This window comes from Portunus trituberculatus, chromosome 23, assembly GCF_017591435.1.
Source record: "Portunus trituberculatus isolate SZX2019 chromosome 23, ASM1759143v1, whole genome shotgun sequence".
In the NCBI taxonomy this organism is placed as follows: domain Eukaryota; kingdom Metazoa; phylum Arthropoda; class Malacostraca; order Decapoda; family Portunidae; genus Portunus; species Portunus trituberculatus.
In genome coordinates this window covers 2,280,001-2,295,000 of record NC_059277.1, presented here as the reverse complement: position 1 = coordinate 2,295,000, position 15,000 = coordinate 2,280,001, and the positions used below count along the sequence as shown (strand labels likewise).

General features: G+C 40.2%; 1 protein-coding gene across 2 annotated transcripts in view; it reads right to left on the bottom strand.

The window, feature by feature from the left end:
- Window positions 1-15,000, bottom strand: part of LOC123507965 — a 37,411-nt gene that overhangs the window by 17,991 nt on the left and 4,420 nt on the right. For both annotated transcript variants that reach the window (XM_045261329.1, XM_045261330.1), the window contains exon 2: window positions 7,323-7,500. In XM_045261329.1, the coding sequence (XP_045117264.1) occupies window positions 7,323-7,500 (178 nt within the window). The remainder of the gene's footprint in view (window positions 1-7,322; window positions 7,501-15,000) is intronic.

Below are 15,000 nucleotides of genomic sequence, written 5' to 3'. Positions count from 1 at the left end.
CATTTCAAACACACGTGAAAGATAAAAGCGAAATAAAACACGGATGAAAGAAACACCGAAAGAGGATAACAGGAAAAGATGAGAGAAAATGCTATGAAAAGACAGAGAAGCGGATCAAATGTATCAATTTGGGGCAGAGAGAGAGAGAGAGAGAGAGAGAGAGAGAGAGAGAGAGAGAGAGAGAGAGAGAGAGAGAGAGAGACTAAATTACCCTTTTCTCACTAAGTAGACCCCACAAAAGGAAAAAAAAAATCGAGTGTAGGGAAAATCCAGCCTATTACGTCATAAAGGGACACACACACACACACACACACACACACACACACACACACACACACACACACACACACACACACACACACACACACACACACGAGGCATTTGTTCCCTAATTTTGACTGACGCTTTTCCACTATTTAGAGAGCCAGCATTTAAGTGGGCCTTTTTTTTTTGTCTTTTCTTATTTTTTGCCCTTGGTTGGCCCTCTTCCCTACATAAAACACACACACACTCACACACACACACACACACACACACACACACACACACACACACACACACCACGATAACCACCTCCACCAGCTTCTCTTCCCTCCGTCGCCACGTTACTCTCCTTCTCTCCACGTTATGTTTGGGTGCAAAGATTCAATATTGGAAGGCAATGGTTTGCAGTTAAGACTTTCATTTAGGAGTTTTGGAGTTTTCTTGGATAGAATTTGCATACAAGCCACCACCCCGCCACCACCACCACCACCACCACCACCACCACCCCAGAGAACACTGCCTACACAGTTGACAAACTTTAAGGAGAAAACGTTTATCTTGAAGTGCTCTGGTATGTGACGCTGTAATGTAATAATGTAGAAATCTTGTTAATCTGTCACCGAAACTATAAATCAACCTTAAAAACCCGCGTACCTTCATCTAGAGTGTTTCAAAACTCGTCACTGTTTCAGAATATGATCCCAAAAAACACGGAACGACTGTTAAAACGCTCTAGATAAAGGTACGCGGGTCTTTAAGGCTGATTTATAGTTTCGGTGACAAATTAATAAGATTTCTACATTATTTACTAGAATGGCACTTTGAGAACCCGGCTCATCATCCTTGAGGCCTTTGAAAATCGTCGGCATGATAGAGCAATGCATTTCTGAATACGTGTGTTGGTAATGCAGCAAGTGTAAACAGAAAGAGAAAGAGGGAGTGAAGTGAAAGTGTAAAAGCGAGAAAGCGGCAAAGGAAAGAGAAGGAAAGAAGAAAACATGAATAAATTAGAATGAAAATAATAAAAATATGAACTCTTATCATTTAACCCTCACTCTTTCTCTCTGGTTTTAATACTTACCAACCTACAACACTTAGGTCAAAAAGGAGTATCAATGAGCTCAAGGGTAAAAGACAGAGGCCACAATGAACACCAGCCAACTACCTCCCCCTTTTCCTCCACGCTATTCCTCCTACTTTAATCCTTTGGCTCTCCTATTTTTCCTCCCTGGTTCTAGTCTGGCCAATTACGAGGGCACAGTTATGACAGTTGTGGAGTGAATGTGATAGGAAGAATGGAGATATGGAAGTGTGAATGACGGGGAAGTGAGAAAGAGGGTAAGAGGTATGAGGGGAAAGTGGGAAAGGAAAGAGGGAAGAGGAGTAAGTGAGAAAGACGGAGTGGAGGGGAGTGAAAAAGTGGAAAGGAGATGAAGGAAAGAGAAGGAAGAAGAAGAAAAAAGATGAATAAGTAGGAATGGAAAATGTAAAGTGAATGAAGGAGTATGAGAAGGAAGATGAATGGAAAGGAGGAATAAGAAAGAAATATAATATAGTACGAAGAGATACGATAAAAGAAGGAAAATGGGAATAAAAAAGAGACAGGAAAGAGAGTAAATGAAAAGGAGAGACAGAGCAGGTTAGGAAAGATGAAATTGAATAAGAGAAGAGGGGAAGGACAGATAGGCAACATACGAATGGGGAGAAATAATGGAAGTGAATGAAAGTGATTGAAGCAAACGAGAGAGAGAGAGAGAGAGAGAGAGAGAGAGAGAGAGAGAGAGAGAGAGAGAGAGAGAGAGAGAGAGAGAGAGAGAGAGAGAGAGAGAGAATGGAAGGAAAGATGACATTTGAACAGAAACACCACCACCACCACCACCACCACCTACCACCACCACCACCAACGGCCTTGACTCAGCACTGCAAATACCCTGAAGCAGTGACGGACGGCGCGCTGCTGACGGGAAATGGGGTTAGGGGGACGCAGCAAAATGTCGTTCAAGGTCATGCAAGATCCATAAATAACAAACGAAGCAGAAAAGGAAGAAAAAAAGAAGAAGAAAGGAAAGTGTGAGAATAATATGGGTGATTATAAAAGTTTATGTCTTTATTGCTAGTGCCATCATTATTACTGTTTCTATTACCACTACTACTACTACTACTACTACTACTACTACTACTACTACTACTACTACTATTACTACTACTGCTGCCGTTATTATCACCACTTCTAGTACTACTTCATACAAAACTATTACGATTGCTACCACTTTAACCGAGACCACCATCACTCCATTGCTACTACTACTACTACTACTACTTCTACTACTAATACTACTACTTCTACAACTACTACTACTACTACTTCTACTACTACTACTACTACTACTACTACTACTACTACAGGCAATTGCTACTATAATTTCAAAGTTTACCCCGCTTCCTTCACCTCCTCCTTCATCTATAACAACAACAACTACTACTACTACTACTACTACTACTACTACTACTACTACTACTACCACTACTACTACTACTACTACTACTACTACTACTACTACTACTACCACCACTATTGCCACCTCCACTATTGCTACCATGCTTCTTCCAGTCACCACTACCACCACCACCACCACCGCAATGCATAGCAGCCTCTCACCTGTCTAACCTTTACCTGGGGAGAAAGTTCAAACAATCGATTATTTACACGTGTGCCGCAGTGACCAGGTAACCGAGTAGACTCACGGCGCGTCCTTGAACGCCAGGGGAGGCAGGGGTGGGCAGGTACAGCGGGATTAGGGAGACAGGGGCTCAGGTAGGGAGGGAGGAGTGGGTATGGGTGAATGGGAAAGGATGTGGGGAAGAGGAATTAAGGATGGGGAAGAGAGGCAGGACTGGGTGGTATAGGTGGGGAGGGATACAGGGAAGAGGGATTATGGGTATTGTATGTGGTATGATGGAAATTAAAGAGAAATACCACCTATTATAAAGGCTAAAGGAAATGTTTTTGGTATTATCTTTTACTCGTATGTTTATAAAAAAAGGAAATTTCGCATTTATCAACAAAAAAATTCCAGTGTTGGTATTTTTCAACATCTTACTTTTATTTTCAAACATTACATTTTCCTTTCATTAGCGATTTATTTCCATCGTCATTCGTTCTAAAACACGAAGGAAGGCGCTGTGTGTGTCTGTCTGCCTGTCTGCCTGTCTGCCATTTTGTCTACTTTCATTCTGTCTGTCAGTCCGATCTTACTTCCGGTGTGTTGCGTCCGTCAGTCTGTCAGTTGAGTGTGGACTTCCTCACCTCACGCCGCAGTTTACGCCGGTCACCGCAGCCTTATCCCGCCGGCCCCCGTCAATACTTCGATCACCTCGCGGCCTCTCCTTACCCTCCCCTATGCCACTCATTGTTGTTATGACTGTTGTTGTGGTCATTATTATTGTTATTGTTATTGTTATTATTATCATCATTATTTTTATTTTTATTATTACTATCATAATTTAATATTACTATGGTCTTAATCATTATGATGTAACTGCAACACTAACAACAACAACGAAAACAACAACAAAAACAGCAACAACAATTACTACTGCTACTATTACTACTACTGCTACTACTATCATAATTACTACTACCACTATTATTTCGACTGCTTCCATACAACCAATACAATATATAGCGTCGTTAACAAACACACACACACACACACACACACACACACACACACACACACACACACACACACAGACCATAACCTTAGCTGGTATCATCGAGGGATTTCACTGCAGAAAACTGACAAAACTGTGCTTCACAAATACAATGTTTTCTCCTTCTAAAGAAAAAAAACATCAAGCCACCATAACATTTTTCTTCTTTGACCTACAAAGGTTTTTTCTGCCTTTTCTTTTTCAGCGTTCTTTTCCTTTTAAATTGCAGCTTCAAATCCGTTTCACGTGTTCACTTTTAAGCGATGGAGTGTGGGAGTGAAAGCCTGAAGTTTATTCAGAAATAGAGACACTGGATTCCTCAATGTTTAATAAATCCGGGTTGTGTTTGGCGCCAGTACAAATGAGAACATGTTTTTTTCTTTTCTTCTGTTCCTTTATTTTTTTTTTTTCTAGCGAACGACCAAAACCTACTATTTACATTCTTGCTTGCTTTCATTTCTTTATTACATGTTTGTCCTTCTTTTCCTTCATTTCTTAAGTAAAATCGCATTTTTCCTTTCTTCCCTTTGTTTTTTGTTTTCTAATATTGACTTTGAATTCATGACTAAAGTAAACGAGGAATGATTTAATTTTTCTCTATGGTGTAAAATCACTAAATTCATTCCTACACAGAACGAAAACTGTTTATCATGTTTGTTTTGTCAAAGGAAAGGTTATAAAATTTCATAACTAGACTGAACTAACATATTTTATCCTCATTTTCTATCTTTTCAGAACGCAATCTCAATTCTTTACTTTTCTACATTTTACACGTGCCTCTAATTCCTGCTTTGTTCCTACACTTAAAAGGAAATTCACTAACTCTATTTTCTTCCATAATATATAAAACAAGTTACAAATTCTCCTTTTCTTTCGCTCATTTTTCTAAGGCAATATCACAACATTCATAAAACTCGGAGAAAAATAACGAAATTTTTCTGAGCACTGCGACGCTGGTTTGCTGCATCACGCTTCTCTAATGTTAACCTTCTTTTCTTCTCCTTGCTTTTCTTCCTCCGCCTTCTCCGCCTTCTGCTTACATTACGAGCCACGTAGCACGCAAGGCAGGTATAACAAGGTGGAAATGCAGGTGTAAGCATTTTTAATTTTTATTTTTTTTAACATTCTACGTCTCTACCTTCCTGTTTCCTTGGCTAGACTTCAAGCGCGCGTTCACACATTCAGACATCCATCCGGCAGCACGTCCGCAAATACACACACACACACACACACACACACACACACACACACACACACACATGGAAAACATAATAACATCCGACATTATGCAAATTAGTTATGCATATCCCTAACTAACTACACACACACACACACACACACACACACACACACACACACACACACACACACACACACACACACACACACACAGTAAGTAGGCATTCAGCACCACCACACACACATCTATCTCTTCCCTTTAACAATTCTCTTCAGTATTTTCTCTCACACACAAACGGTAACGAGAAGGAAACAAAACGCAGGAAAATAAACAGTGACAATAGTTTCGCTTCTCTCTGTTCTTAATTCTTCTTCTTCTTTTCCCTCCCTCATTAGTGAGAGAGAGAGAGAGAGAGAGAGAGAGAGAGAGAGAGAGAGAGAGAGAGAGAGAGAGAGAGAGAGTATTAATGAAAATCTCTCGTTTCATAATGAGCAAACAGTTTTCTCCTCTCTCTCTCTCTCTCTCTCTCTCTGGTAATTCCCTCTTCACTTCTGACAAAATTAGCTTCGTTTAATTCAAGACACGAAAAAAGTTGATTCAAGATTAATTTTGAGGTTTATGACCACGAGCAATTAGAGAGTAGTGGTCTGTTGAGTATGTCTAAAAGTCTCTCTCTCTCTCTCTCTCTCTCTCTCTCTCTCTGAAACAAAGCTATCTGGAATGGACGAGAAGAGGTGATAGAGGCGAGGAGTGTACATCAACCGGGGGATAATTGAAGAAGCAGAGATATGATAACAGGACTACACGAAAGATTAGGCCTTGAGGACGAGAAGCAGATAGACACCCACACACCCACATACACACAAACACACACACACACACACAAACTTCTAATGGTACATGCGAAAGTCTTGTGCCAGTAATGAAACTCGACATAAATGACAAAAGCCAAAGAAAACCTCTAAACAAAAACAAATGAATGAACAAACAAGAGACGAGATAAAGTTTTCCCAGTAAATCAATGTTAATGGAAAATATCACCAGGGAAAGTGACATCAATGCATCTGAAGAAAAATGTGATTATTTTGTAGCTGAAAAAGAACAGGTTGAGCTTAAAAATAGGTCAAACACATCACTAAAAGTCATTGCCAGGGGAAGTGACCAACATAAATATCGAGGAAGACACGATAAATTAAATATAAGGACGTTGCGCGGTCAATTCAATGATGTAAAGAAAAAAGAGGAGTAAAATAGAGCTAGATAAGGGCACACACACACACACACACACACACACACACACACACACACACACACACACACACACACACACAGATACAACCAGGTAAAAACACAGACACTCGCTTGTAATACTGAAAGATAGAACAAGGCAAAAAGGAAAAAAAAAAAAGGAACTAGATAGATACACACACTAAGCTACACAACTCCTGGTCACTTCCACCCACTACACACAGATGCACACTCATCCACACACTCAAACATATCCACACACAGACACACAAACCCACATGATCCCCACAAACACACAAACACACAAATACACTAAAGCATCCACACACACACACACACACACACACACACACACACACACACACACACACACACACACACACACACACTCATCGAACCCCGACATCACAGGCACACACGACCCTTCACACACACACACACACACACACACACACACACACACACACACACACACACACACACACACACATCTGAGAGGGAAACCATACGCTTACCCTCACACCAAACCATCCACCAACACAATCACCAAACCATCCACATCCAGGCACAAATACCCACACCACCCTAACAGACACAAACATACACACATCTGAGACGGAGACATATGGCCAGTATTCAGAAACGCTTTGTTGTCTCACCATCACCGCTTTTCAAAGGGTTTAATTGAAGATTTCGTGTTTTCAAGGGTATTTTTATGGGTCTGGTGATAGACTGGTAAGATTTCTAGTTTATCAAAATTAGAAACTGTCTTGAAAACCAGAGTAGTCGTCTCTGTGGCCTTGGAAAATTGCAAGGCATTTATGAATAAGGGAGATAAACCCACCCACACACCAAAGTCTCCATCCACACACCCAACGAAGCACCCAAACCTGCTGACACATCCACTGCCACCCACCTGAGAGGCCCACACATAGGGTCCAGATGCCGCCATGATGAGGCACCAAGTAGATCACCCTGGAGGTCTGCCGCCGAAACCTGAGGTTATTGTTGGCATTCACGCCCCTCGCCTCCCCCAGGGGCGCCACTCCCACCTGACGGCGCACCTTCAGGGGTTTGTCCAGCTGAATAACCACCTATGGGGGAGAAATAGATTAGAAAAGTTTGTTACGTCGAAGAAAACTCCTCTAATTCCTACGTCCTAAAAAGTTACAGAAGTTGGGAAAGGGGAAAAATATTCGGAATGAAAGCCGCTTCGGATCCGGGAAGGTCCTTGTACTAGTTTAAGCGTGAGGGAAAAGGTTTTGCTACTATGGGTTGCGTAGAATAGCCATGTGGTGGACAGAGAAGCGTGGGAGAACTAGTTTGATGCTTTTTATCTTTTAACTGACCGATGAAATGACTGATTGATTAAGTGACAGCTTAAAGAGACGCAACATTGAGGTCTTGTAGCGTAAATCATGTGTGTGGTGGTGGTGGTGGTGGTGGTGGTGATGATGATGGTTTTTAAGATTGCAAATGAGAGAGAGAGAGAGAGAGAGAGAGAGAGAGAGAGAGAGAGAGAGAGAGAGAGAGAGAGAGAGAGAGAGAGAGAGAGAGAGAGAGAGAGAGAGAGAGAGAGAGAGAGAGAGAGAGAGAGAGAGAGAGAGAGTAAGTAAAGGTCATTCAAGATTTGTATAGTAAAGGTCATAAAATATTTCTTTTAAAGTATGCACGACCTAAAATTTGGCTGACGAAGGTTAGAGAGAGAGAGAGAGAGAGAGAGAGAGAGAGAGAGAGAGAGAGAGAGAGAGAGAGAGAGAGAGAGAGAGAGAGAGAGAAATTCAATATTCAGATTCCTCCCTCAAACACGCAGATACGGAAATATGCATGAAATGTTATGAAAAATTGTGCATTAAAAAAAGTGAAATCTGGTTGATAATCGCAGAGTTAAATTCGAAGCGCAAAATAATAAAACGGAAATGGAAAAAAAGGACTCCATAATTTACGTTAATGAAAAAAAAAAAAAAAATAAAAAAAAAATATAAAAGAAGAAAACATTGCAATAAGAGGTTCCAGCATTTAAATATTAAGTTCTTTAGGATTGGAATAACTCTATCAATGAAGCTTTTACTCATTATTCCGACGAGAGTGAGTAATGTACCGCCACCACAACCACCACCACCACCACCACTATCACCACCACCACCACCACCACCACCACCACTATCACCACTACCACTACCACCACCACCACGTCTTTCATTTCTTGAAGGTCAACTTATTATTTCAGCTACATTGACTGCACCACCACCATCATCACCACCACCACCACTTCCACAACCACCACCATCACTGCTTGTAACTGGAACTATTATTACGTCAATTTCTCAGCTATTCCTTTTAATAATTCTGTTTTTATTCTTTTCTTCCTTCTCTCTATCCTCTATATACTACCTCTATTTACATACCTATAACTCCACCTCTCTTGCTATCCACTACTTCTCTCTTCCACTACATTCACGTCACGCTAACTACCTCCATGCATTCCTCTCTTTGAAGTCCATTACCTCCACATTCCACCCACACTTCAGCACCGCAAGTCCATCACTCCATCCCTTCCCTACCAACATTCCACCACTCCACCGCCAAATCTGTGTCAAGGGTGCAGCGAAATGACTCAACCATCTCTGCGTGAGCAAATAAAACCACACGCATGAATAGATAATGCACGCAAAGGATCTACTCAATAAATCGCAGGTAAGACGCTTTAATGAGTTATTCAAGGTGAGGCTTACTCATGGAGGGTGAAGTAAGTAGGTCAGGAAGACGCTGAAATTCACAGATGGGTCAGGGGCGGAAGATTTCAGTAAACGAGTGAGGTTTTCTGCTGACGTAACATAATGTGACGCGATTAGCTGAGAAGGTCACGGCCGCGCGGGAGGTGTGACACATAAGGGATGTCTGGGAAGGAGTGGCTGAAACGGTGATGTCTAGATGTGCTTTTGAATAGGGAGTGTGTTGGCTTAAGGAAGAACAGTCGCCGTTTGAACTTTTCCAGTACCATAACCGCGTTTTCATATTCATTCTGATTACTATTTGGTGATTTTATAAAGCTTCAAAAACTTATGTGGGGATTAAAAATAGTGAAGACTCTGACCATTAATCTTCTGACCTCCGTAGACCCTTCCTAATGTCAATAAAATGGTCTAATCGTACAGAAATCTCAAGGTAGAAATGCGTCCCAGTACTTAGTCAGTCAAGCTCGATGGTTTGAAAAAGGTGCTTCGCAAGGAGAGGGGAGTGTGAGGTGCAGGCGATGGGGGAGGGACCTGAGCGGCGACGAAGCACAACTCATGATCATGGTGGGGATAGATGGGGAAGATGAATAGCAAATTGGTAGGTTATTGAAAAAAGATGGGTAGATATGTAAATAAATACAGAAAAAGATGTTTAAATTCACAACTAAACAAGTACACAACCAGGGACCGGATAGAAAGCTAGACATGTAAGGAGAGAGAGAGAGAGAGAGAGAGAGAGAGAGAGAGAGAGAGAGAGAGAGAGAGAGAGAGAGAGAGAGAGAGAGAGAGAGAGAGAAACAGACAGAGAATCCACATAAAAAAAATCAAACACCACCACCACCACCACCACCACCATCAACATCAACAACAACAACAACCACAAAACCTCCATTATTTACACCGCCCACCAAAAGAAAAAAAAAAAAAAAAAGGCCCCATATGACCCCGATGTAGTGGCGCCAGAGTGCAATCAATGAAGCCACGAATGCCCAGGTAACAGGTAAATATGCGAGCCATGCCTGCCAGCCTTTCCCTCTGCTAAATATACCGCGTCTATTTTTATCACCGCCCTATTATCTCGTAACTGGCTGTCCCGCTCCACGCTTTTCCTGGGAGCATCAAAATTAGGTTAAAAAAGTAAGTAAATAAACAAGACAAGTGTTCAAAGGTGAAAGGAAGGAGAGGACGAAAAAGCAGAGGATAATGACATGAAAAAAAGGAAGTAAGGAAGAGAAGGAAGGAAGTGACATGTGAATGAAGATAGTAAGAGTGAAAAAGAAGGAATATACATGCAGAAAGAAGAGGAAAGATAGAAGACAGGAGCGGGAGTGAGCGGGAGTGAAAGCTGTTTGGAATGAAGTGAAGGAAAGATGAAAGAAATGATGATGGAAGAAAGAAAAATAAGGAAGGAAGAGTGAAGGAAAGAAGGAAGCAAGTATAAAAGAAAATGTGGAAAGAGTGCAGGAAGAGAGAGAGAGAGAGAGAGAGAGAGAGAGAGAGAGAGAGAGAGAGAGAGAGAGAGAGAGAGAGAGAGAGAGAGAGAGAGAGAGAGAGAGAGAGAGAGAGAGAGAGAGAGAGAGAGAGAGAGAGAGAGAGAGAGAGAGAGAGAGAATGTAGAAGTAGAAGGATGGAAGTGAGAAAGGAATGCAGAAGAGGGAAGGCGAGACAGAGGAAAGGAGAGAAAAAAGAGAAAAAAAGAGAAAGAAAGAAGGAAAGAATGGAAGGAACACGTGGGAAGACTTGCGTGAGAGAGAAAAGAAATGAAGCGAAGGAGGGAAGAAGTGGTGGAAGGAGAGAGGAGGGAGGAGTGAAGGAGAGGAGAGAAGGAGAGGAGGAGGGAAGGAGAGGAAGGAAGGAGAGAAGGCATCGACCAACTGGCATAGTGAGGAAGCGTATTCTTGTTGTTGTTGTGGTGGTGGTGGTGAAGGTGGTGGTGGTGGTGGTGGTGGTGGTGATCATAGTGATATGAAATTTTTTTTATATAATTTACTATTCCTCTTCTCATAACACACTTCACTTTTGGCATTATATATTGAAATGTAAAATATTTTGAGATTAAGTAAATGTGAAATGTTTAATCAAGACAGGGTACATGAACTTAAACTCAAATATTTCATTAGAGCAGTGTAGACGTTACGTGTCTTAAATGATAAGCCAATAAAGGGTAAGGGCAGCTGTGAGAGTGAAAAATAATGACTTCAAACATTGCACAGGACAGTAAAAGTGACGGAAGGTGGTGAAAGATTGTGATGATAGTGGTGGATGACATTGGTGGTGATAATAGTGAAAACGAAAATCTACAGGAGAGTTAAGATTGATGGTGGTGAATGATAATGTAGTGGTGATGTATTAAAGTGATGATGATGCTGGATAATGGTGATGACAGATATGACACCAAGTAATGAAAAAGAACACAAATACTCAGCAAAAGTCAAAGTTACGAAGATAGTGATGACAGTGATAAACAACAATGATGATGACAAATAAAATACCAATAATGCTGAGTAGAAATTGGTGATGATAGTGATGACGGAACTGATGAAAAAGCGACAGTAAGACAAATATGAGAATAATTGTGAGAATAAATGAAAATACGAAGAAAACCAAGAAAAAAAGACAACATGATGAATATCCAAGAAAATACAACTGTGGTGAGTGATGGTTGGGGGTGAATGATGGCGGTGGCATTGTAGGAGGGGGCACATCTCCCACCTCAGCGGCAAGTCACGCGAGCTGCATTACAGGTGCACGGATTTCCTCCCAGCGCACCTGCTATTGATTTACAGGTAAGGAAAATATGAAGGAGTGTTGCTTTCCTAGATAGCATGAGAAGATGAGAGATGTGATTGATGGGCCCTGGTGTGTGTGTGTGTGTGTGTGTGTGTGTGTGTGTGTGTGTGTGTGTGTGTGTGTGTGTGGTACAGGTGAGTGCACTGTACGTCTATATGAGTATTGGATGAAATGAATGAATGAATATATAAGTGAATGTATGTATATATTTATCTATGTGATGTAAAATGATGAACGGTTATAAAAAATGTATGTGTGGATGTATATGTATGTTTATGCATGTATATATGTATGTATATATGCAAATATAAATAAACGAAAGAATGCAAGCACAATACATAATTAGATACAGAAAATATATATTCTGAGAAGGAAAATATTCATGTATGTATTCGTATGTATGAAAGTATACATGTAAAAAAAAGTATAAGCATAAGAAACTAGTAAAAAAGAAGCTGGAGTCGTTTAAATAAAACACTATGTATGTATGTATGTATGTATATATGTAAGTATGAAGGAGATATACATATAACTAGGACACGTATTCTAATCGCCATACACTCTTCTAAGAATTTCAGTAAATGCATTATGTATGTATGTATATATATGTATGTATGTATGTATGTATGAAGGAGATATACATATAACTAGGACACGTGTTGTAATCGCCACACACTCTTCTAAGAATTTCAGTAACCGCTCTGCCACTAAATCCCTGGAGAGTGACTCACGGGAGGAACGCACGTCAAAGGGGGGAGGGACGAAACTGTCTTACTTTTCCTTTGTTTCTGCTTCGCTTTTTGATGAAACAAATGAAAAAAAAGATCATTCCACATTCCTCTGAGCTTCTGTCATGTATGTCTGTTTGTTTGTCTGTCTGTCTGTCTGTTTGTCTGTCTGTCTGTCTGTCTGTCTGACTTTTTAACTTCTTTCTTGCTTGTTTTTGTCGATATGATGTTTTGTTTCTGTAATTTATCTCTCTCTCTCTCTCTCTCTCTCTCTCTCTCTCTGACTTTTTAATTTCTTTCTTGCTTGTTTTTGTCGATATGATGTTTCTGTAATTTCTCTCTCTCTCTCTCTCTCTCTCTCTCTCTCTCTCTCTCTCTCTCTCTCTCTCTCTCTCTCTCAGTCCTCCCAACACCACAACACAGCAAATCGATCCGAAACTTTAAATATTTCCCTAACTTCTCTCTCCCGAATCCAACAGTCCCTTACTCTGTTTATTTACCTATTTATTTATTCATGTTCTTTTCTTTTGTATCAGCAGCCACGACACACATCACCGAGCCAGCTAAGGGCAACGACCCGGACAGGCACACCATCACCACCACCACCACCACCACTACCAACAACAACAAGAGCAACAATGACAAGGTAAAGAGTAAGGAATGTGAGTGAAGGGTAATAATGCAGCTGTGTTTGGAGCCATCACGAGGCAGTCATCATTAATCAGTCGGCTTGGGAACGGATCGTATTACCACAAGAGAAGGAAGCATGACGGGAGGCGTGGGAGAGGGAGAGAGAGAGAGAGAGAGAGAGAGAGAGGAGAGAGATGGCATATGCGTGAGAATGAGAAAAGAAAGGTATGATATTTGAGATGATGAGAAAGAAATGGACAAAAATGGTGGAAAAAGGAAGGAAAGGAGGAATGAAGGAAAAGCACAGTAGAGTGATAGGAAAAGAAGGGAAGAAGTGTGATATTGGAGGAAAGGAAGAGAGAGGATAGAAAAAAAGTAGGAAAAAAGAAAGAGGAAATGAAAGAAAGATCCAGGAGTAAAGAAGAGAAAGAGGTAAAAAATACACGAAAGGATAGGCAGTAAGGAACAAGATTAAAAAAACAAAAAAAAAAACAAAAAAAAAACAACAAAGGAAACTAGATGATTACAGAAGAAGAAAATAAAAGGACACGAAAATAAGGCTGAAATAAAAAGGAAAGATGAACAAGGAAATGAGAGGAAGACAAATGAGTGCAGAGGAAGAAGGAAACCATACGAAAGGCAACAAGAAAGAATAAGAGACAAGAAACAGAAAAAGACACGAAATTGGGGAAGACAAGAAAATGAAAGACAAGAGAAGTTTAACAGGAAATAGAAGGAGGATGAAAGAAAGGAAGAGTAAAGAAAAGAAGAAAGAATGGTAAATGAAGCAATATAGAGTGAAACAGCGAAGAAGGGATAGGAAAAAAAAATGGATTGAAAATTAAAAAAGAGGGGAGAAAAAATGATAAAAGAGACATATGAAAGAAGAGTTAATAATTAGAGGAGATGAGAGATTTCGATAAAGAAGAGGAAGAGTAAATATTAAAGTTGAGGAGAGGAGAAAAAGAGAGTTGGAAAAAAAAAGAAGATTAAATGAGAGAGGAAATGAAAGAAGACCAGGTGGGGAAAAATGAGGAAAATGGAAAAGAAAATGGGATGAGGAGGACAAGACGGAAACAAGGACAAAAGAAAATGGAAAGAGTTGAATGGAGTGGAATAGCGAAACAAGAAATAAAAGAAGAAATGAGAGAGAAAAAAAAAAGACAAGCAAATGAGGGAATAGAAATACAAAATGGACGACAGAAAGGAAGGAGAATAAGAGAAGGGATGAGAATAAAGGAGGGAAATACAGAAGAAGAAAAGGAAAGAAAAATAAATGAAGGAGAAAAATTTTGGTTTCCACAACAAAAGAAAATTGATGAAGTGAAAACGTGATCAAGGAAACGAGAAAACAAAGAAAAAAGAGAAAACCACCAACGAATCGCACATTACTATTATTACTATTATTATTATTATTATTATTATTATTATTATTATTATTATTATAGTCATTATCATTATAACTATCATCAGTATCAATATTAAACTCTATACAATTCTTCAACATTTGTAATCACGAATAATTTCATCAGTTGCAAATAATCGAGATTTATCATTTTATTGCAATTCTATTCACCGTGTGTGTGTGTGTGTGTGTGTGTGTGTGTGTGTGTGTGTGTGTGTGTGTGTGTGTGTGTGTGTGTGTGTGCACGTGTGTGTGTGCATGTGTGTGACAGCAACTTTTCTCCTTTTTAACCCTCAAAAATGT